At 40.7% G+C, this 24,925-nt stretch overlaps 1 protein-coding gene across 8 annotated transcripts in view; it reads left to right on the top strand.

Annotated features, from left to right (window-relative positions):
* Positions 1-24,925, top strand: part of PHLDB2 (pleckstrin homology like domain family B member 2) — a 194,876-nt gene that overhangs the window by 110,171 nt on the left and 59,780 nt on the right. For all 8 annotated transcript variants that reach the window (XM_033941098.1, XM_033941095.1, XM_033941099.1 and 5 more), the window contains 2 exons: positions 4,778-4,921; positions 9,464-9,601. In XM_033941098.1, the coding sequence (XP_033796989.1) occupies positions 4,778-4,921; positions 9,464-9,601 (282 nt within the window). The remainder of the gene's footprint in view (positions 1-4,777; positions 4,922-9,463; positions 9,602-24,925) is intronic.

The following is a 24,925-nucleotide window of genomic DNA, read 5'->3' as shown; positions in this document are numbered from 1 at the left end:
CTTCAGCTAAATAGACACCAGCAGATAGACTCCTATTTCTATCATTCCTTCTATGTACTCCATGTTTTATGACCAATTATGTCCTTAATTGTTGTGAATGTTTAATTTACTAAGAATGTTTGTTTTTTGTAACCCGAGGGATAGAAATTGAAATAAATAAATGGTAATCCAACGTGCGCTAACTTCTGTTTGTTCAGCTAGCATGGCTTCACGTAGGAGGCACTAAGTGCAGCCATGCTATTTGCGACCAGGTTCTACACCCACTTATGTATTCCATACAGTTATTGCAGAGGACATACTGAGCACACACCCTACAATTAGCAGGCAGCCTTTGCATTGGCGTTGACCTCCAAACTCTATAAAAGGCACTACAAATTATGTGCGCAATTTTTGGCGTACAATTTAATTGTATAATGAGCCAATTAGTGCCAGTTTTTGGGCCCTAACAATCAATTTTCCGCTCTAATTTGAATCACTTAGAAGTTATGCGGGCATATTTACAGACTGGATCTGTGCGTACATTTTACATTCTGTCCCTAAAATGGGAGGCTCATGGGCAGATCGGGAGTTGTTTTGTTATTTATGCATGCTGTTATAGAAAAAGGGCATCCATTTCTAATTTAGGTGCAAGGATTTACACCAGGATTTAGTTGATGTAAATGGTCACCTCTAAAGTTAGGTATGGTTTCCGGTGCCGAATGCTATTCTGTAAATGGCACCTAATGTTGAGCGCCGTTTATAGAATATCACTTGGTGCGTTTTTTTTAAGTCAGTGCTGATTTTTCAGCGCTATTTATAGAATTCAGTCCTGAATATCCAGGTTTGTGCAGTCAGCTGTCCTTTATATGATTAAAGCCCTCTTTCACTAAGCAGCGGTAGAGGTTTGTGCCGCGGGCCATGGCCAGGGCACTAAATGCTCCGACGCTATTAGAATTCTATGTGCATCAAAGCATTTTGAGCTCCAGGCCCTGGTAGTAACTTGTACCACGGGGGGGAAGTGCTGCTTTTAGCAGTGAAACCATATAAATATAGGACTAAGTTTTTTGTGGTCCAATTTGTCTAGTTCATCTAGATGATTAATGTAATGTAATGTAATGTAATTTATTTCTTATATACCGCTACATCCGTTAGGTTCTAAGCGGTTTGAAGAAAATATACATTAAGATTATAAATGAGAATATCTGCCTTTAACCACATAAGTACCAACTCCGGCCCTGGACTGCCTGCAAAATATCTGGCTACAACTTTAGCTGTTGGTCTAGATCAGGGGTAGGGAACTCCGGTCCTCGAGAGCTGTATTCCAGTCGGGTTTTCAGGATTTCCCCAATGAATATGCATTGAAAGCAGTGCATGCACATAGATCTCATGCATATTCATTGGGGAAATCCTGAAAACCTGACTGGAATACGGCTCTCGAAGACCGGAGTTCCCTACCCCTGGTTTAGATATTCAGCAGCTCTGACTGGTTAAGTCACTGACTAGCAGTGAATAGTCTTGCACAAGCGATTGAACCGGTCAGGAGCTCTTGCTTTGAATATCAACTCCTAGGCTTCTAACTTTGGCTGAAAATAAGGCACAAATTTTGCTTCACAGTATAAATTTAGCTCTTTTTTTAATATTGGGCCAAAGATTTTAGGTTGAATACTGACAGTCGCACAACCTCACCTATTTGCTCTTATAAACAAAAATTGCACCCTGCAACTTTTTCTCCCTCCTGCCATTTGTGACTCATTTATTCCTGCAGTTATTGTACTTCCAGATCTTACAGGCACAGGAACATATATACTTTCATTTTGTAAGCGAGAGATTCCATATCTAATCCTCACTGGGAGCTGGAGCAGCAGCTGAAACTCAAGTCATATTCTTGGCCTTCCTTCCAGGGTTGGTTTAGGCAGTGATTTTGAGGGACCCCCCAAGCGGTAGAATGCCCTGAGAATATCCAGCTGTGCCCAGTTGATGAGAGAGAGGATGCTGGTACTTAAATCATTAGTCCATAAGTTTTTGTTTTAACCTTCCTTTTTGCGGACTTAGAATCCAACGTGGCTTCTTGGGTTTGACATGTATGTGCTGTTTAATGAAATAATAATAATAATAATAATAACTTTATTTTTCTATACCGCCATAGTCAGACTGACTTCTAGGCGGTTCACATAGAAAGAAGGCTGGACAATCAGCGAATTACACAATGCAAGAAGAAGGGGGTTACATGATGATTAGGGGAGCATAGGGAAGGAATACATGAGAGAAAGAAGTTACATAATACATTGGGGTAATAAGGGGAAAGAATACCTGAGAGAGGTCATCTGATGATTTTCAGAATGTGCTGTAGGTCTGTCTGGCTTTATTTATGTGGTTTCCCAGCCAGGATTGCTGTCTGTTTGCTTGGAACATGAAGGTTCTGTCTAGGAAGGATTTGTATTTGCAGCCTGTGATCTTTGGGTATGCAAAGATATTTTTGTTTCTGGTTGTACGTTTGGGGTTGTACAGAGTGAAGTGTGTTTGCAGGTAGGAAGGTGCTAGGCCCCAGACTTGTTTGTAACAGATACATGCAAATTTGAACAGTATTCGCGCCTCCATTGGTAGCCAGTGTAATTTTTTGTAATAGGGGCTGATGTGGTCTTTTTTCCTCAGTCCGAAGATCAAGCGAACTGCAGTGTTTTGCAGAAGAGAAAACCCTACAAAGGTGTCTGCAAAATGACACAAAAAGTGGGGTGTCGCAAATCAAAAGGCCACCAGCAAGTAATAAAAACTAAACCAGTCTTTAATGAAAAACTAGGCCAGTCTTTATTTCCAAGGATATCAAATAAGGCCTTGGCACGGCTGTGTTTTGGCTGAAGATCTTGCGTCAGGAGTCAACAGCAGAAATCTTATTGCAAATCCTTTGCCCCAAGTTTTGTCCATAATAAGTTAAGAGGTACCTATATTTTTAACTTCCTTTCAGGGACATCACCTGTTCTATAAAGAAAAATGAGTACCAATATTCCTTTCTAGAATGCTAGTATAACCAGGTGGAGCTGACATAAGACTGTTACACCTATTTTCCAGGGATACACACTTAGAATAATATTCTAAACTTAAATATATAACTTTGCTCTTCACCCAGATTCCGTTCATGCACTCACCTGCACACGACCGTGCTATCAGAGATATGTGCACAGTTATAGAATAGTACATAGGTGCATGTCTGGCATGTAAACACAATTGTGGATACAGACACGCATTTATGTTGTTCTATATTCACATGTGTAACTAGTGCATAAACATTTGTGTTATATAATCAGTACCGCTAAACAACACATGTTGAGATACAATTGACTATTTCTTGATGTGGTTAAATCGAGGCACCGATTTAGACCTATGATTCTTCTTCTTGGGGCACATCTAGCCAGTTAGGTTTATAGAATATCTGCAATGAATATATCTGACCATCTTTGAGAAAAGTTGACTAAAGTAGTGATCTAAAATGTTGACACTGGCTGATTTTTCAAGTCTTGGGTCCATAAGCAGTCTTCAAAAGTTACATGTTTGAACTTCTGTAATTTTTTAAATATTTTTTTACATAGAGGGATGGTGTTTGGGTTGTTGTGTTACACATTGTTTGCTCTTAACAGAATTCATTAAAACCTTATTTTTTTTGTTTCTGGTGACTTTAGTCACCTTTTCTCAAAGATGGTCACATATGTGAGACAGATTTGCTTGTACCGCCTCCATTGTATGTAAATCTATCTCATGCATATTCTTTGTGGGATAGGCATATGGGATCACTTAGAGAGAGGAAGAGATAAATGGTTACTGCGGTTGGGCAGACTAGATGGGCCATTTGGCCTTTATCTGCCATCATGTTTCTATGTTTGTGAATATCCTAAAAACCAGACTGGCAGGGGGTGTTTGAGGACTGGGTTGAGAACTACTGTTTGTATAGTCACTTAATGTCCTTTTCTGGAAAGCCTGCCCCAGCAGTTTCCAGTGAAGTTGCTGTGATGTACTGAAAATTCAGATCAGTGAAAAATGATGTGAATTAGCTGAGAGAGTTGTGAACCTAGAATTTAAAATGGAGAAGGCATAGGATGAAGGGCAAAAGGAATGGACTCGGGAGTAATCTTTATAGAAAGGGTAGAAGATGTGTGGAACAGCGTCTTGATGGAGATTGTTGAGACTGCTTCTGTATGTAAGAAAGTATAGGACATGCACAGAGGGTCTCTAAGGAAGGTGAAAAAATAGGAAGATTGCTCTTGCCCTGGTTCATTGCTGGACCACCAGGGCTTTCAAGTTAGGCTTTCTAGAGATCTGGGAGGCGGGATGTTATAGAATCAGCCGAGATGGGAGGCAGGAGGGATCCCTCCTGTCTTGGCTCACCGCTGGACCACCAGGGCTTACGGCAAGCCTAGGGGAGGCCTGCAACAGGTCCGGGAGGGGTGGGCACCGACTTGAATATAAATCAAGGAACCCCCCTCCCATTTTGGGGCCATTATTTGGCCCCAAAATCTTGGTTTATATTCGAGTATATACGGTAAGTAATTGATATGGCTGGGTATCTGGGATAGGCCATATGATCTTTATCTGTTATCATTTTCTATTTTCCATGAAAGTATTTTCTCTCTACCAGTACCTGCAAGAATCAGGTCACTTATCTCTTGTAGAAATATTTATCAGGTTTCACTTATCTTATTGGTTAAATTTTTTCTAGTTACAAAGGCCATAATTGACGGATTTGGTCTTCTCAGATCAATCGGCAAATGACAAAATGACTTGAAGTTATAATTGTTGTTAATTACAGGTTGCTGAAAATACAGCGGATGAGCAGGGAGGACAGGAGCTGACTCATTTGGAAGAAGAGCGTGTATTAATACTAAACCGACTGGAAGAACTAGAGCAGAAAATCAAAGATTTAAACAACCAGATGGAAGAATCCTCAAGAGAGGTACAGTACAGATGAACCTTTGGGCTGAAGATCTTGTAAGATCTTTTGTATTTCCTGTATATTCTATAAAGGACCTACAGAGTGAGATTCAAGTGTGACATTTAATAATGTTCCTTTAGTAAGGTTCTGTGGGGAACTGATGTCATTTTCTGTAGTAGGATTTCTTTTTAATATATATTTTATTCAGCCATAAGATACATAAAGGCCCAATTCCAATGTCTGAGCCCTGTCGGGTGCATGCTGTATAGTCAGAGATAGGGCTTTACCCATACACATACACCTCAGACTCTATATTTGGAGCCTAAAGTTATATATAACCAAATCCCAGATGTTAGATCATACTTTAGCAGTTTATTTATTTAAAAATGTATATACCGCATACAACTATGCAGTTTCCATATCCCATACATAAAATCTTGTTTCCCTACGATTATCACATATAACATAGACATGTCTAGACAACATCATTAATCGTCCCTGTTATAAACAGGGATGGAACGCAAATTCAATCAATTCAGAAATATAAGCAAGCTTTAAATCATACATTGCTGTCAAAAAACTACTACCCCAACTGCAAAAGATCAAGTACATAGCCTGGGAATACTTCTTGACACAAATATTTCACTCTTGTCACCTCTCCCAGGTAGTCTCTTTCTCATTCTACTATCTCTGATAGCTCCAGAAAATAAGAAGCTACTTCTCTGAAACTGACTTCACCCAACTTCCCTATGCCTTTGTCGTGTCCCGCACTATTCAACCAATTGATAGCAAAAAATCTCCAGCACCTACAACATAAAAAGAACACTTCAATTAGACTCCTGAAAAACAACCACGCCTGCGACTTCCTCTTAGAAGCACAATCATCAGCCCACTGTCCAAATGGGTTATTTGCCCATGGTCACAGGGAGCTGCAGTGGGGGTGGGGCTTACGGCCTCGGGGTACTGGGGTAGCTGCTTTTTCCACTGGTGAGTGGCCTAGTGGTTGGAGCAGCTGCCTCGGCACCCTGGGGTTGTGAGTTCAGTTCCCACTGCGGCTCCTTGTGACTCTGGGCAGGTCACGTAACACTTCATTGCCCAGGTACAAATAAGTACCTGTCTAAAAAGTGTAAACCATTTTGATTGTAACCAAACGGAACAGGCAGTGTATCAAGTCCCATTCCATCCCCTAAAAGTCATGGTCAGACACCCCTTCCCAGCAATACTCTAATCTCATATCCACGAGGAAGTGTGTGGTGCAGTGATTAAAGCTACAGCCTCAGCACCCTGAGTTTGTGGGTTTAAACCCACTCTGCTCCTTGTGACCATGGACAAGTCACTTAATCCTCCCATTGTCTCAGGTACGTTAGATAGATTGTAAGTCCCCCGGGACAGACAGGGAAAAATGCTTGAGTACCTGCATAAATTCATGTAAACCGTTCTGAACTCCCTTGGGAGAACGGTATAGAAAATTGAATAAATAAAAATAAAAATACTCCACTGTGAATGTTTGCTTGTAGGCCATTCTGAGCTACCGGGAGGACGGGATAAAAATTGAAATAAATAAATAAATACCTATTACCAAATGCATCTTCAAGGGTCTAGTAATAACATACAAGTCCCTATACAACATGGCACCCCCCCCTCTATGCATCCCAAATAGACCACTCCGCTCCCAGAGGGAAATATGTTTGCAAATACCTGCTGGTCATGGCCTCCAACTCCAGAGCGCCAGACAACTGCCTCCTCACATCAGATCCCTCAAAGGGCTTCTGAACTTCAGGAAAGCAATAAAAATTTACCTCTTCCCATAAATCCAGTCACTCCCTTCAAACCATATGTATTCTAATATACGCTGAACTAGGTTCACTCTGGTTGTTAACTGATGATGGCAATAATTGTATGTTAACTTCAAATCGTATGCTAAACATGACTCTGTATATCTAACATTACTGCACAAATGTAAATTCATAATTTGTTTGTCTAGGTTTTATGTTTGCCAACCTTGTTATCTGTTCTGAGCTTGTTGGGGCAGACGAGAAATAAAACTAACCAAATAAATAAAAATTAATTAATCGGTACCAATAATTTGCAATTAACATTGAAAGTTAGGTGAACAGCTTGGCAGGCACATAGTACAAAGTCCAAAACACCTACCTAAACGTGGGCATGGTCACGGAAGGATCATGGGCTTGTTTTCATGTCAAGCGCCTGTTTACTTGAGTGTCATTCTACGCACAAATTAGGCACAGAACATTCAGGCCAAGAAAACCCTGACAAAACTAGGGTGTGCCTAAATGTTAGGATGTCTGCACTTAGGCAGCGCTAAGTGCAATTCTATGCAGCGCACATAACTTTTATGTAATCGCTCTTAGCGCCACATTATTCAGTGCCAATATTTTAGGTGACATGGAGAATCTAGCCCATAATGGAAAAGAAACATGAACAATCATCAAATAACTATTTAGCTGAAAAGAACTTGAAATTAACACCAAAATTAATCACCTTTTCTGCTTTTGACTTCTCTTAATCCCTTCTCAACTATCTGACTGTGGTTTGGGGAAACAATGTTAGATATCATTGCCATAATACAGGATTTCATAGGTCAAGTTGAAATTCCTGTGCTAATATATAATGCTGAAATACAGCATTACACATCCTGGGAACAGTGAAAACGCTAGTGGGATTTGTGGGCACTCCCTAGCAGGAATGATCCCTTTGGAATACAGGTTCTCAACCCTGTCCTTGGGACGCACCAAGCCAGTCTGGTTTTCAAGATATCCATAATGAATATGCATGAGACAGGTTTGTATGCACTACCTCCATTGTATGCAAAGCTGTCTCGAGCATATTCATTGCAGGTATCCCAAAAAACTGATTGGCTGGGTATGTCCCAAGGACAGAGTAGTGAACCCTTACTTTGGTGTGATTGATGCAGCTCCCTGATAGGTTCATTGCTGGGGTTGGAGGCTAGCTACAAGGGATTTTCAAAAAGTTTCCGCACTTTCATATTTTCGCGGGAAATGGTTGGGGCGGGAGAAGTGGTACAAGGACGTGTCATAGAATGTCAGGCAGCAGGGTGAATACGTGGAAAAAGTGATGTAATTTTTTTTTGAGATATTTAATAAATAATGTGGAAAATTTTTGAAGAACCCTCGTAGATACTGTGCAACTGGAAGAAAGGTCCAGCTTATCAAGTGTTGTTGTTCTGTTTTGGAGAGTAAATATAGAGCTCATAAGGTTAACTCATAAGATTAACTCATAAGGTAATTGGCAAAGTACCTCTCCTAAGTGCCCAGCCGGATTAAACTCTATATCAAACATACAGATATTATTTCTCAGTCATATGTGAATATTACTTTGTTTAAACAGATATTAAATTGAACTCAATTTGGCAGGCCTTGTCATCAACTCCCATAACAGATGCAACATCCAAAGGTTTTAGCATTGATTGGAATGATTGATCTCAAATAGTTATGGAAAATTATCTATGAGGGCATTACATTAGCATTAAAACCCTGGTAAACTGAACTCCTTACATGTGCAGGGATAAAGTAGGACGTCATATGTACCACAGATGCTATGACTCGCACATACCTAGAAGAGATAAACAAATTGTTCTTTATTTTACCCAGTGATAAATTCTGACTTATATTACTTGAAATAATCATAAACTCCACACAATAATAGATTACATTTAACTCACTCTTACAATTTAATGCTTATACGAAGGTGAATCAAAAATTAAAGGCAATTTATTAAATTATGCGATAACTGGAACAAAACTAGCGAAATGCAACATACGTACTCATACATTTCCTGTTGGATAATTTGTACACGCATAGTGCAGCCACGAGGTCAGAACCACAGATGCTCCATTGCAAGATTGCACCGTTGAAGAACAATGTGCAGTAGTACGTTTTCTTTGGGCAGAGGGAGTGAAACCTGTGGAAATTCACAATTGGATATTGACTCAGTATGGACACAGCACTGTGAATCAACAAAAGGTTTATGAGTGGGTAAAAAGATTTAAAGTGGGAAGAACAGGTTTAACCGATGAAGGTCGTTCTGGTTGTCCATCATCAACATTGACAGGGCGGATGCCTTGATTAAAGACTGACAGATAACTGTGTCTCAATTGGCTGCAAATTTGGATATCAGCCATATTCTCAAAAAGCCACCAAAAGTTAGTTGCTGGCCGGCGCCTAGATCTTGCCAACCGGCGACTAACTTAAGCGTTTTAATTGGTTCTAAGTGATACAATAATTAGTCACGCCATTTAAAACCTCATTGAAACAAAAAAAATTAGGTGACGGTAGGTGGCCTCCGGGACAGGCGCCTAGCGTCACCTATTGACATCGAAGCCCGGAAGTGGGCCTACATTTCTGGCGCATAGGGTCCTTGCTAGGTGCTGGTATTCCCGGTTCTGAAAGCGGTGCCTGGCTGTGATTTGACACGCAGCAGGCACCGCTTACAGAATCAGCCCCTAACTGGCCTAGACTTTTCTGAAGGCTTTAATAAGGAGCTTGAAAAATAATCTTACATTTTGTGATTTTCGGTTCCTAGGTCGACATGGAATGTGCTTTGTTAGAAGGGGAGCAGGAATCTGAAGCTGTGCAGCTACAGAAAGAGAGAGACATTCTGGATCAGCTCAACAAGAAGATCGCTGAACTAGAGAGAAGCACTGTGTGTGAAAAAGCCAAGGTAGGAAGACAGTGTTAAAGCTATCAGCAAGCCTGCTCAACTGAATTTTTTTGTTCATATCCACAGTGAAGGCCCTGTTTGCAAAGAGTCTGATACTTACAAAAGTATGAGTCAAGAGGGAAGTTAATAATATGAGTTACCATTAAGATATGTTTTCCTACTGTTAATCCCAGTTATTAGTAACTAGTCTCATTGCATAAAATAGCACATTAATGATAAAATAACACATCTTAAAGGTAGCCCACATTGATAACTTCCCCCCTCCAGTGTGAAGAGTTGCAGTCTATGGTTACCAGAACTGATATTATGATGTCATAGTGCCTCATTCCACCAATGTCTAAGAATCAGCCTCATCAGTGATGTCATAATGGCTTGATTGCCCTATTTGTGGCTAACTTTTATTACATATCGCTGCGATATCTAGACATTCGTTTTTCTTTAAGGGAGGAAATTATTAGTGTGGGCTACAGTTCAGAAGTATTAATTCCAGTTATTAGTAACTAGGTCTCATTGTATAAAATGGACCTGTGGTAAAATAGCTGGAATTAGCAGTATAATAGCGCATCTTAACAGTAGCCCACAGTAATAACTGTGTCCCTCAATCTGCTTACAGATTTGAAACATATACTTCAAATAATAGAAAACAGAAATTAGAATTGCCAGACTTATTAAATCCAAGAAAGAAGGAACTAAAAAATAGTTGTGTTAGAATGATTTATAAAAATTGGTGATATGCAGCAGCAACCACCTGTGATTCTCTGCGGCAGTGCGTATCTGGATTGGGTTCATTGCTGACAGAAGTTTGCCAGCCCTTAAGATAAGTGTTGCTTTATTATGGTTTGATTTGGATGTGCAATGATAGAAAAAGTAGTTGCCCTGTCTTGTTAATCACTGTAGGCACATTTATTTTTTTTCTGAGCATATCTTTCACATATGTATGAATAACTTCATTTTTGTTAATGTTTTTGAATATTTTATTTTATTTTTTTGTTCCAAAAGTTTATTGAAAAAATGCAGAAAGATACAAAACCATGAACAATGCAAACAACCACCCATACACCCCCCACCCTACCAAAGGTCATACTGCGATTCTTCAGTATGAGATAAAACAATCCAAAGCTGAACATAAACCCCCTCCATAACCCTTCCCCCCTCCCCTCCCATCCCAACCCATTTGTGTGCAGAAAGCCTATGAGAAACCACCAAAGTAGCTGGGTGAGACCACTAGGAGGCTAATGTTTTTTTGAATATTTTATTTTAAATCTTTTGTGATTACTAAGAAAAAATGCTATCACAGTTTCCAAAAAGCCCAAATCACAGAGAGAAAGTGAAGAGATACAATTAGGTCCAAAATCTGTATATAGCATCATAAGTTGTGTGCAAGCACAGATCAGTGCACATAGCCAATTTGCAATCGCAATTTAATTGTTTAACAAGACCAATCGATGCTGATAGTTGGCAAGTGACACCTCATAATTGACGCCAGTTGGCACTAATTAAAATTACGCACACAACTTGGTCAGTGCATTCTATAAACTGGTGCACGTCAGTTGTAGTGCATGAATCTCAAAAGTGGGTGTGACTAGGGAGGAGCATAGGTGAATCATAGGTGTTCCTAAAAGTTAAGTGAACTGTATAGAGCAGGGGTGTCCAACCTTTTGGCTTCCCTGGACTGCTTTGTCCTAAAAAAAATTTTCTGGGGCTACACACACACGCAAACACTGCAGCAAGACAGAGGAGGGAGCCGGCAAGACGGTAAACACCCGGGGGCAGCAGAGGAAAATACTGCATCGCCCTCAACTGGGGCTGCACAAAATATTTCATGGGGCCCCATGCGGCCCTCAGGCCACAGGTTGGACACCCCTGGTATAGAGAATATGCCTGATCTGTGTACAACTTAGGGCTCCTTTTACTAAGCTGCGGTAGCGTTTTTAGCACGCGCCGCCCCCCGCACTACGTGGAAAATCTAACGCCAGCTCAATGGAGGCGTTAGCGTCTAGCGCATGCGCTAAAACTGCTAGCGCAGCTTGGTAAAAGGAGCCCTTAGGTGCAGGTATTTAGGCCTGGTTTTCCTTGGCTTAAATGGGGGCACCTAAATGTTAATGACATGTACAGCTACTAAACACGATTCTATATATGGTGCATGCCTTTATAGAATCACACTAAACGCCATTATGATCAGCACCAATTTTTTTTAGGCATTATAAATAATATTTAAAAATAGAAGAGAAAAGACTTACAAGATCATGAAGGGCATAGAGAGAGTAGAGAGGGATAGATTCTTCAAACTTTTGAATAATAAAAGAACAAGAGGGCATTCGGAAAAGTTGAAAGGGGACAGATTCAAAACGAATGCTAGGAAGTTCTTCTTTACCTAACGTGTGGTGGACACCTGGAATGCACTTCCAGAGGACGTAATAGGGCAGAGTACAGTACTGGGGTTCAAGAAAGGATTGGACAATTTCCTGCTGGAAAAGGGGATAGAGTGGTATAGATAGAGGATTACTGCACAGGTCCTGGACCTGTTGGGCCGCCGCGTGAGCGGACTGCTGGGCACGATGGACCTCAGCTCTGACCCAGCAGAGGCATTGCTTATGTTCTTATGATTTATTAGCTGAAAAATAAATACTACAGACTCAGCCACATCTTATTTCAAAAGTAATCTTCCAGCTTATGTATCCAAATAAATTATTTTAAGAAGCTCTTTTATTGAAGTTCGTAATCTCTAGGCTTAGTGTGCTATAAATTTGTATTTTCCCATGCACTAAGCCCAAATTTCATGTGGTACTTTTGAGCCATTTTTCTTTTCTTTTTATGGGTTATGTACTAATGTTCCCCAAAAATCCAAATATTCAACAGTAGTATCAAGAAAGTAGCTGTGACTGAATATCCAGATGTAGTGAACATCTGGCACTATCCAGATTGTGATAGTCAGTCACTATACACATAGTTCATCTGGATATACCTAACACAGCGCTTTTGCAGTCTTAAGTTATCCAGATAGTTATCTGGATAGTTATCCAGATAGTTATCTGGATAGTTTCAGCAGGGCTGAAAATTGCCCCTTGGGTAATTCTGCTCTCTGTCTCAGGCCACCTCAGCACGATCTGGACAGCACCAGTAAAAATCTGTCTCAGTGGGACCTATGTGATTAGCAGGTGCTACTGCTTCGATAAGTCTTTTTAAATAATGACTCTTGCAACACTGTTCAGATTACCAATATTATTTTCTAGACTAGAAATCCATGTTTCTTGTTTATCTAAAGCAAGTGATTTGTGTATGTTGTTGGTAAAAATCGATAATATTTCTGTAAATAAGGATTTATGTGTTGAATGCATGTGTGTAATCATGCATTTAGTGTGAGAGAGATTCCTTTTTCCTCATACGCTGACAGATCCTTATATTTTTAGCTCAGGCTGTTCGGTTGATGTCCTGACTTAAGCAGTGGTACCAAAGGGAAGTGGCAGTGTCTTCCGGAGGTGCTTGTTATCCTTTGCACCTGTTTGACATGAACACCCTACTCTGTATCCCTTTCCTCCTGCTCACTGCAGCTGCTCTTGGCTGCTGTACAAAAACTCACTGTAAATTCTGTATAAGAATAGTCATAAATTGAATGTATCAGCCAGTCATTGATTTACCTAATAAAGGCTGGAATAGAATCTTTGTTACTACTTTATATTTGCAGGACTGTCTCAAGGGACTATGGTTCCCTGAGCCAATTTTTCTTTGGTGTCCCCCACCCCCAGATCCATTTATTTATTTATTCAATTTTCTATACCATTCTCCCAAGGGAGCTCAGAACGGTTTACATGAATATATTCAGGTACTCAAGCATTTTTCCCTATCTGTCCCGGTGAGTTCACAATCTATCTAATGTACCTGGGGCAATGGGGGGATTAAGTGACTTGCCCAGGGTCATAAGGAGCAGCGTGGGTTTGAACCCACAACCCCAGGGTGCTGAGGCGGTAGCTTTAACCACTGCGCCACACACTCCTCCCTGTTCCAGCCAACTCACTGTGTCCCAGGGGCAGTGGGGGCAAGATCAATCCCCACTCATTCTTGCCCTAGTGACTGCCTTCTTTAAAATGGTGCTAAGGGGGTTCAATCTGCCATATAAAAGAAAAAAAAAGCCCTTATAGGACAGCTTGAAAACCCCAACGGAAGTACTGCAAGACTTTTGCTAGTGGCCAGAAGCACCATTTTGAAGAAGGTGCATGAGATCCATTTGCATACGATGAAAGCAATGCATGCAACTCAATTTTGAGCATATTCTTTGAGGAAATCTTGAAAACTGATTGGGTTGTGGCCCTCGAGGACCATGGTTGTCTACCCCTCCTCTTAAACATCAGTATGCCAATTAGAAAAACTAAACAAGTCAGATTACTAAACATCCCTACAAAGATTATTGTAGTTGTCTGGAGCTTGCTGCGTCTGAGTAAATGAAATTAACATATGAACCATCATACTGTGGCTTTCGTCAATCTCTTTTTTTTTTTTTAACCTGAAATAAGATATAACAGAAGGCTGAAACTTCATTCCCATTTATTCAGAAGTGGTAAGACCCAAACAACTGGAATAATCATGGCACCAGCTGCGGATTTAAATAGAGAATGACATGGGACAAAGTTTGCCCCATCCCTAAAGGCTTTGTCCTTGTCCCTCGCCCATGAGCTCTGTCCTCGTCCCCATCCCATCCCCATGGACTCTATCCTCATCTGCACAAGTCTTGAATACTTATGATTTTATATTTAAATCTTTAAATCCATTGTTTGTAAATCACAAATAGAGCCTTCTATTTTGATCTGGTTTTGGTACAATCGTCCCAAAGATTTCCCATACATTTACAAGTTTTATGAGGTAAATGTGGCAGTGAGAGAGGATTTCACTTTTGGTTCCTTGGTGTTAAGGGCAGATTCATCTTCCCGCCCTAGACTCAGAAGACTACTTTGGTACATCACCTATTATCGGGATTCATGTCCTTTGCACCAGAAGGGAAGATTAAGTACTTACCTCAATATTCTTCTTTCTGAAAGAAGGACATATGAGCCCAGACACCCTGCCCTGTCAGTCTAAAGTTTGCCTGCCTACTGTTCAGACAAACATGTGTGTCCAGAGCTGCAGTTTTCTCCTGTCGGTCAGATGTGTGCAAAAAAAAAAAAAAAAAAAAGCGTACAGCAGTAAGTGAGACTCGACGAGCTCCATAATGCTGGTTGCATTTTGATGGGTGGCTGCTGCCACCCATGTTTATGGTGTTTAACCTTGTTAATTATTATTTACAGAGCAGAACAGAACTGTTTTAACGAGGAGGCTCCCTGTCTTCTCCCCCCCCCCTTCTTATTTCTCTGTTTTAGTACTGTTCGATTGCTTTTATACAAACTGAAGGGGACTCTACAGCACTGGAGAAGGAGGTGGAGCTGGAAGAATAAAAACAGCTTAAGACCAAGTTGTTCGTTAATGCTTATTTATGATACGGTATGATAATTATTCCTCTGAAACTGTCTTGCTTTCCCGTAACTACAGTTGATGAGTACTTGTTGAAAGTATTGTTAGGGGCACTTTCTTATATCATTAAATATGTGTGTGATGATTTTGGATTGCTATGTTTTAGTGTATGTGTATTTTTTTGTGCTTTTATGGTTGTTATTTTGGAAACTACTGAGATTTGTGGTGGTATAAAAATCTTTTAAATAAATATTAATTTCATCCTTCTGCAACCAACTCGCAAGTAGAGGAATATCATCTATTGTCAGGACTCATATGTCCTTCTTCCAGAAAGATGATTATCGAGGTAAGTACCTAGTCTTCAGTGGCGTACCATGGGGAGGTAGGCAGTCCGCCCTCAGTGCAGACCTTGAGAGGATGCTCCCATGGTTGGCATCATGGTCTGGGAACTTTGCTGCTCTCTCTACATTGGGCCTTCCTCTGTCGGGTCCTACCTTCGCAGAAGCAGAAAGTAGATGAGACTGGCAGAGAGGAAGGCCCGATGCTGGCAGAACAGCAAGTTAAGGCTGCTGACAAAGAACTCGCATACTTCTGGGTCTGCCTTGTAAAACAGCGGTAGTGGTGAACAAGCTTCATGTGGCCCGGTCTGCCTGGAACTTCCCTTTGCTGCATCACTGATGATGCAGCAGAGAGAAGCCCTGGTGGAATAGACCACAAACAGCTTGTTTTGCGCTGCTGCTGCTGCTGTTGGAGACCCAAAGGAATATCAAATCTCACAGGGGGGAGGGTGGTTAATCAGGTCCAGAGGTGCTGCACAGGGGGCTAGGAAGGAAGAATGGAAAGCCTCTGCACATGGGGAGAGGAGGAGAGAGGAAGAATCGTTGGACATGGGTTGGAGAAGAGGAAGGGAGATGCAACAAAGAGGTAAAAAAGGGTGAGGGAGAAATCTTGTATATGGTGGAGGGCAGGGAGACATGCATGGAGAAGAGAGAAGGAGAAATGTTGGACTTAGGGTGGCGGGCAGGGAGAGATGGTGCATGGGGAGAGAGAAAGAAATTCTGCACATGATAATGGAAGGGAGGAAGGGAGAGATGCTGCACTGGAGGGGAATAGAGAAGTTTGACCCTGGGCAAAAGGCAGGAAAAGAGAGATGGTAGACAGTGGGGAAGGTGCAGAGTTGGAAGATGGATGGTGAGCATGAAGAGAGAAGAAAACATCAAATGGGGAGGAGACCCTGGTGAGCAAGTTAACAGAAAACAGAGCCTGGGACCAACATGATTTGAATAATAAAATGACCAGACAACAAAAGGTTTTATGCCAGATTTGAAATGTATATCCTTCCAGAGCTGGTGTTAGACAGCGAGCGTGAGCTAGGACCTAACAGAGAAAAAAAAATGTTTTTTTTGTTTACTGTATTTTGTTTACACCACAGCGCCAGCATGGGGTTGGAAAAGTTATAATGTGGGAGGAAGGGCTATATAAATAAATAAATAAAATTACAAAAAAATATTTTTTTATATTGGGGGGGGGGATTAAAAATGATCGGCCCCAGGTGTCACATAGCCTAGATACGCCACTGCTGTTTGAGGGTGGAAAAGGTCTTGTCGCTCCTCTACATAAAATATACTTTATACCTGTTTCTGTTAAAAAAACCTTCTTCTTCAGAAGTTACTCAATCTAATGTTGATTTAAGCCCTATGAATTTATCTAGAATTTTGGAGACTTCAGAAGAAGAAGTTGTACTTCGAACGACACTTCTAGTGACATTTGTATTTCTACAAGATAAGGAAATGCTTATTCACCTATTTTTTAGGATGAAAGAAGTCTCTTTTATGGATGGCAAGATTTCTATATTCTCAGATGTCTCAAGAACGACGCAATCAAGAAGGAAAAGATTCCTAGAATTGAAAGAAAATGTTAAAATTGGGGGCAAAATTTCAATTGCGTTATCCTTGTAAATGTGTAATTTACTTGGATCAGAATACCTATGTTTTTTATGAACCTCTCCAATTGCAGTTTTTCTTGGAAGGGAAGGGAGTGACAATGCAAAATTCCAACTGATCCCAATTTACTGGTCTGATTTAAAAAATGTAGACGAGCTACTAATTTGATTTCTGTTGGGTTTTTGTTTTTTGTTTTTTTAAATCTTCCTAATTTTCCATTCCCAATGGATGTGAGTTGTTTCTCCCCCTAATGTGGACTACTCAAAATTTTTGTTTGTATGTATCTAAAATTTGAATGAGTATTTTATTTTCCTTTTATATTGTAGATTGGGAAAACTTTTGTTTGTTCAATAAGTTTATTTTGTTGAAATAATGATAGTTGAATTTTTTTTTAAATGGAAAAGGTCTTGTCTCTGCCAATTTGAAGGAGTCCATCTCTAGTTGTGGAATAGTCCAGCAGGTCTCGCACTCCTTTCACTGGTATCATTTCAAGGCTTTCCTTAAATAGCATGAGACATTTTTTTTCTACTGGCAGCACAGTTTTGACACCTGAGTGAAGTCCTAGGCTTCCTTGATATCTCATGGCTGTGCCTTTGACCCGAGTAATCCTAGACCGGAAACGAAGATGGCAGCAGACCAGGTTTAATTTTGTTCAGTGAACCACATGCTCTCCCTACCACACAGTTCTTCTCTAACATTTCATGGATGAGTGAACCAGAGGAAGAGTGCAAGTGGCATGTCAGCTCATAGACACTGCTCTGGGAATCCTTATTGAGGCCTGTGACAGAATTAGCATGCAGGAAGGGTGATGCTAATAAACAGAGGAATTTCAGACTCAGTGCAAGACCCTGCACTAGCTTCCTGCTAAATTTCCCAGTGGCCTATTGGTAAAGCTGAAAAGGTGGACTAGACAAACATACAATAGACGTAAAGGACCCCAGTATTTTGGGTTACAGCTGGTGCCATGCTAATGCATGCTGCGTTTCCTGTGCCTGCCTGCAGACAAACATCATTCATGTGAGCAGGACGGAAGAAGACAAAGTCTTGAAAGGGAGAAGAGAATGATGGAGACATATTTCACAAAAAGGCATGTAAAATTTGAAGTGTATAGTAGAGTTGTGTTCCCGGATATTGGAAGGCTACAAAGGACTGGAGCAAGAGAAATGAGCATTTGATTGAAAATGTAGGAGGTCTCTAGATTGCTGATCAGGAAAGGCAATTCTAAGCTTCATGCTGATTATAATGTATCTCTTGATTGATTAGATTGCAAGTTCATTCAAGCGGGGACTGTCCCCTTAGTGACGCTGTACATCGCTGTATATGTCTGGTAAAACATTATAAATAATTAATAGTAGTAGTCTCTTTTCTGGCAATAACCCCCATTTACCTGTGGGAAAATTAAGAAGACTGCAGGGTAATTTCAAAAGAGATCCCTTTTCTGCATGAAAATGACTCATCTGATATCGACTCTTCTTAGCTTAGATATTTCTGTTTGTATATTTTTATGGTGTACACTTCTAGATATTTGTGTGAAAAAAAGTGACTAAAATGGAAGGTCCAAAGTGTTGAGAATGACTGATTTGGGTCCATAAGCAGTATGAAAAAGTTATATGTTTGAACTTCTGTAACTTTAACTTTTTTTCACATAGAAGGATAGGGTGGGGGGAAGGATGATTAGGAACATGAGAAAGATGAATGTGCTTTTATTGTATTACTATGAGTTGCATTGCACTGTTGTAGTTTTGAAAATTAATAAAGAATTTATTATTTTTTTTTTTTTAAAGAAGGATAGGAGTTAGACTGTTGTATTACAAATTGTTTGCGCTTTCAGAATTCATTAAAACCTCATTTGTTGTTTCTGATTACTTTAGTCACCCTTTCCTGGAAATAGTCACATTTCAATTTGAGTTGGTATGGATTGTTTAGTGTGGCCATATTTTTCCACTGTGATTTATTTCTCTTCACTCTCTTCCAGCCTTAATTGGGAGTTACTTCATACCATCCCAATCCCAAATTTATTGGGTTTCATCCAACAAGATGTGCATCTGCCAGATGTTTCTATTTTCTACTTTAAATAATGAGTCACAGTGGACTGATATTGTTTTGGTGACTGGAATGGATATAGTCTCCTAATGTTATTTACAAGTCTCCTAATGCTTCTCATTTTGGCTTCCTGGAGGCATAATACTCCTAGAACTCGCTATCACAGAAAAAAAGGACAAAAATATGCAAGCATGTTAACTAAGGGACCATTTTACTAAAGCTTACCACATGATAATGGTGCTAAGTGCCATGTGTCCTCTAGGTATAAAATAAGATGCACAGAATGCGCCAAGCTTCTATGTAACAAAAGATCATGAGACCTGCACCAATAAAGTCTGTGTTGGGTTTTCTAAGGCAGCTGGATACGAAACACGTCAAGACCCGCCTAAGCCTTTATTCAGCGCAGATAAGTTTTTGTTTTTTTTTATTATTATTTATTTATCAAATTTTTACATATTATAAATCAAGTATCCACTTGTACAGAAAGTTGAAGAAAAGCAAGAAAATAATACTCAAAGGTAAAATACATAGTAATCAAATAAAAATAAAATAAATGTTTAGCTTAAATTCAGCTCAAGTCCTCAAAATTAGATCCAAGAAGGATAAGGCGGACACATTGAGAAATTCTAACAACTATCAATTCAAATATTAGGAAAACAAGATCCCTTGGCTGAGGAAGGATATCATTATCAAAATGCACTTCACTTTGATTTTAATTTCCTTCATCCAGCCGAGTTCCTGCCAAAAAGGCTGTCAACTGGAATGGTTCAAAGAATACATATTTCTTCATATGGTATTGTATTACACATTTACAAGGGTGTCGTAGAAAAAAAGTCCCACCAAGAGATGTAACACCTGGCTTCATCAAAAGAAACTCTCGCCTTCTTCTCTGGGTTTCCCGTGCCAAATCTGGAAACATTAATATTTTTTGTCCAAGAAATTCTTTCATTTTATTTCTAAAGAACAATCTAAGCAACCAGTTTTTATCTGGAGCAAGAGCCACAGTAAGGAGCAATGTTGCCGGAGATACAAGCTCTCTATCCGAAAGTTCCAAGATTGCTGAAACATTAAGTGGTTGATTATTCTCCTGTTGTTTAGTTGGTGATTTAATAACTTTCATTGGTAGGTAATATACTTGAGTAAGTGGTGGTAATGTATCCTCTGGAATACCCAAAATCTCCAACATATAGCGTTTCAACATATCCCTATGTGTCACCGAGGCTATCCTAGGAAAGTTAATCAGTCGGAGATTATTATTACGAGAAAAATTCTCCAAAGTTTCCAGTTTTCTACGCAAATTTGTATTATCTTTTATTATTGCTTCATTAAGCTTTTTGATACTTTTAACTCCTGTTGTATATCCTCAATAGAAGTCTTAGATTCACCAATTTCAACTTTTATGTTTTTTATCTCAATTTCTTGAAGAGTAATTTTATTTTCCAGCTGCAAAAGCTGGGGCTTAACAGACTTGGCTAGGTCAGCCACTAAATCCCAGATTGAGTCCAGTGTTACTTCTCTAGGCTTTTCAACAACATATGAAAGATTAGAAGTTTGGATAGTCTCACCAGTTTTCAGCAGTTTCTGGCAATCCTTCTGCTGGTCTGAAATAGTCCCTGATGTTTCCAAGTCCTCGGTGTTTCTTGGACTCACCTGAAAACTCAGGGAGTCCATCTCCACGCTCCCCTCTCTGTTCTCCCTGGCCTCCGAGGATAGGTGCCTGCCTTCTCCCGGCAGCTCCTCCACTCGTGGGGAGCTGGTAACCTGAGGAGGTGGGGGAGGTGCCCTAGCGTCGGGGCTCAGCATAGTCTCTAGCCCCAAGGAGATCACCTCATTTCCGCCCCTTTGAGGCGTCTCCAGCGGGGGTGCCGACGCTGCCGGGATATCCTGCATCCGACGCAGGAGTTCTTCTATATTGCCAGCGGCGCTGCGGCCTCTCCTCTTCGGCATTCTAGGTAGGTAAATCTCTTCAGAAAAAAGTTTTTTCAAAAGTTCCCTCCGGCGTGCTACTCAGCGTCCAGGACCGTCGGCCATCTTGGATCTCGCAATCTCATTATTACATCTTTTTTTTTTTTTTTTAATAACTAATGCAAGATTTAACTAGCAAAATGTTGAAATCTTATAAAATGCAAAGCTATATTATGTGCTATGATTGAAAAAGGAAGGTTTTTCCCTGCTGCTGGAGCTCTGCTCTAAGTCTGGTCTTTCACAAACCTTTTTCTGAGCACTCAAAAAAACATGTTATGTTATATTTGAATTGATAACCATTGAGAACTCTTTTTGGTTGTTATACTCCATGTGCATATTTTTGGTTGTTATACTCCATGTGCATATTTTTTTATACACATATGCTCCTATGCCGTTTTAAGAGCTATTTGGCCCGGATACTATAAGCTGTGCTGTTGGCGGTGGCTACCTAAAAAAATGACTGCAAATCGTGTGTCAATCACACAACGGTGCCGTTTATAGAAAGATAGGTGCCAGAAATGTAGGCCAGGGTTTTCAAGGCCTACATTTCCATCGCCTACTTTTCCTGTGAATCGCAACTACGGAGGCGCTTTATGATTCCCAGTGCCATTTCTGGCGTTAGCCTCCGCAGACGCAATATAGGCGCCTTTCTTTAGGTGCTGGTAGGCACCTACAGCTTTTTTTCTAAACCAATTTTATTCCTTTTTAAATGGCGTTTTGCACTTAAGTTAGGATCCTAACTTAAGGTGTCATTTATAGAATATGGACCATTGTCTGTAAAGCAGGAGGAGAGAGATTGATAAGCACAGCTTAGGAGAGGGTCCTTGAAGTGATGGTGTGTGAGGATCGCAAGGTGACAAAACAATGCGACAAGGCAGTGGCCATGGCCAAAAGAATGCTGGGCTGCATAGCAAGGAATATAACCAGCAGAAGGAAAAAAAGATGCTAATGCCTCTGTACAATTTGCTGGGGAGGCCCCACTTGGAGTATTGTGTTCAGCTTTGGAGCACTCAACAGCCAACAAAATCCCACCAAAACTGACCTGTGTTGTTATATTTCTCTAAAGAGGGTAGAAAAAGCCTCAGACTTGGAGTATGAAACAACGCATTCTCAATGCCAGTAGTGATAGCGGCCTTAGAAGAAGGACTTTATATAGATAGTACTTTTCTTAGGGGAGGAAGAGTTTTTCCCTTGAGTTGGATACATGGTTATATAGGGGGAAATGTAAAATGGACATGGATCTGAGCTGATTGTTTTTGGTACCTTCTAGTTTGCCCTTTGGGGTAGGAGGCATTGAGATGTGGGTACAACCACAGGTGAGGGGGTTGGTGGAAGAATGCTGAATTTTATCCTTCTGATTGACTTATTGTTTCAAGAGGCTGATTGTGGGAAGATTCATCATGATTTCATAAGAATTGAAAGTATATCAATGGAGAATGAGCATTTCACGTTTTCTCCAGAATGAGAAAATGAAATTCTGAAGAGTGGATATAGATCTTGTGAGTTTGCTGAAATAAGACTGTGTAGACTGCTGAAGAGTGGACAGTTCTTATGATTTCACTGGAATGAGAGGTACAATAGAACATAGAAACATGATGGCAGGTAAAGGCCAAATGGCCCATCTAGTCTGCCCATCCACAGCATTCACTTTCTCCTCCTCTCCCTAAGAGATCCCACGTTCCTGTCTCACGCTTTCTTGAATTCAGATGTGTTCATCTATCAAAGAAGGGAAGAAGTGTCTTCAGCAGCAGACTGGCCAACCTACCAAAGAGGTCTTCAAAACAGAATCATTGGGGTAGGGTGATCAAAGCCCCCAGGTAAGTGAATCTCCAAATACCTCTACACAAATGGGAAAAAGAGGCCAGTCCCTGATTAGTGTTGGATTATGGGGTTTCTTACTTGTATATGCTTATAGAAGAGTCATAATCCATGCATGGAGTTGTCATAGGTAATATCTTATTTGGATTTAGCTCACCACTTTTTCAGTAGGTACCTCAAGATGAGTTGCATTCAGGTACAACAGGTGTTTACTTGTCCCGAGTGTTTAAAAATCTAAGTATGTTAAGTAAGTGACCCAAAATCACAGTGAGCAGCAGTGGGATTTGAACTAGTTTTCGCTGGTTTCAGCCTGGTGCTTGAACCTTAAGGCTACTCTTCCACTCTCTGGCCAGATAATACTGTGTATGTTTTATGACTATACTTTACTGTGATCTCTAGTTCTGTTCTTTTGTTGCATGGTGTGATGGAACTCATTTAATCCTTCATTGCCCCAGGCGCATTAGGTAGAGTGTGAGTTCATCAGGACAGATAGGGAAAAATGACTGAATACCTGAATGTAAACACTGCTTAGACAATCTCCATCGATAAGAGCATAAGCAGTGTCTCTGCTGGGTCAGACCAGAGGTCCATCATGCCCAGCAGTCCGCTCACGCGGCGGCCCATCAGGTCCAGGACCTGTATAGTAATCCTCTATCTATACCCTTCTATCCCCAACTAAACTTGGAAAGAGCAGTGCTCTACAAAAATGGGTGTAACAGACCTGAATTTAACTGATGCCTTTTCAGTGTGAGTTACATTTAGGAACAGTAGGTATTTCTATGCCCCTCCAAGGAATGGCATTCAGTGTTTGTATCTTAGGCTACAAGGGGTGTAAGAACTTGTTCAAAATGGAAGGCTGATTTTCTTGATCATCATCATGTATGTTGTCTTGCTTATGGGAGTGTCTGCTAGAAGCTTAATAGGGAGTGCCTTTCCTGGGAGATGTGTTAAGAGGAGGTGGATAGAGGTGTTTGGGAGAAAAAGTTAGTGATTCAGGCTTCTGTCCCAGAGGGTGAGGTAGTGGTACACCAGTGGTAATGTGATGATGATTTTTTAAGCATTGCTGCTTAGTTAGGGTGGATTATTATTATTATTTTTTGGTGTGGTCAGTAAGAGGTGGCTAGTCTTCTCATAAATTGCTCCTTAACTCAGAGGGAATTATTCCAAATACTTTTTGTCTGCCTAGCAATTTTGCCTAGTCTTGTTATCAGTTTTACTCCAGTTTAACTCCAGTTTAGGTTCTGAGCTCAGTCTCTTCCTATCCACCAGGACCCTTTATTTTAGAAACATAGAAACATAGAGATATGATGTCAGATAAAGGCCAAATGGCCCATAAGAACATAAGAACATAAGAAGTTGCCTCCACTGGGTCAGACCGAGGTCCATCTCGCCCAGCGGTCCGCTCCCGCGGCGGCCCATCAGGTCTGCGACCTGTGAAGTGGTTTCTGTCCACTTCTATAACCTACCTCAAGTTATATCTGTACCCTTCAATCCCCCTATCCTCCAGGAACCTATCTAAACCCTCCTTGAACCCCTGTACAGAGTTCTGGCCTATCACATCCTCCGGAAGCGCATTCCATGTGTCCACCACCCTCTGAGTAAAAAAGAACTTCCTAGCATTTGTTCTAAACCTGTCCCCTTTCAATTTCTCCGAGTGACCCCTAGTTCTTGTGGCTCCCCACAGTTTGAAGAATCTATCTTTATTCACTTTCTCTATGCCCTTAAGGATTTTGAAGGTTTCTATCATGTCCCCTCTAAGTCTCCTCTTCTCTAGGGAGAACAGCCCCAGCATTTTTAACCTGTCGGCGTATGCAAAATTTTCCATACCTTTTATCAGTTTAGTCGCCCTCCTCTGCACTCCCTCGAGTATCGCCATGTCCTTCTTGAGGTACGGCGACCAGTATTGAACACAGTACTCCAGGTGCGGGCGCACCATTGCTCGATACAGCGGCATGATGACTTCCTTCGTCCTGGTTGTGATACCCTTTTTGATGATGCCCAGCATTCTGTTTGCTTTCTTTGAGGCTGTCGCACATTGTGCCGATGGTTTCAGTGATGTGTCGACCATCACCCCCAGGTCCCTTTCAAGGGTACTCACCCCTAGCAGTGTTCC

Source organism: Geotrypetes seraphini, chromosome 4 (assembly GCF_902459505.1).
Source record: "Geotrypetes seraphini chromosome 4, aGeoSer1.1, whole genome shotgun sequence".
NCBI classification, from domain to species: domain Eukaryota; kingdom Metazoa; phylum Chordata; class Amphibia; order Gymnophiona; family Dermophiidae; genus Geotrypetes; species Geotrypetes seraphini.
This window is presented reverse-complemented; position numbering and strand designations above follow the sequence as displayed.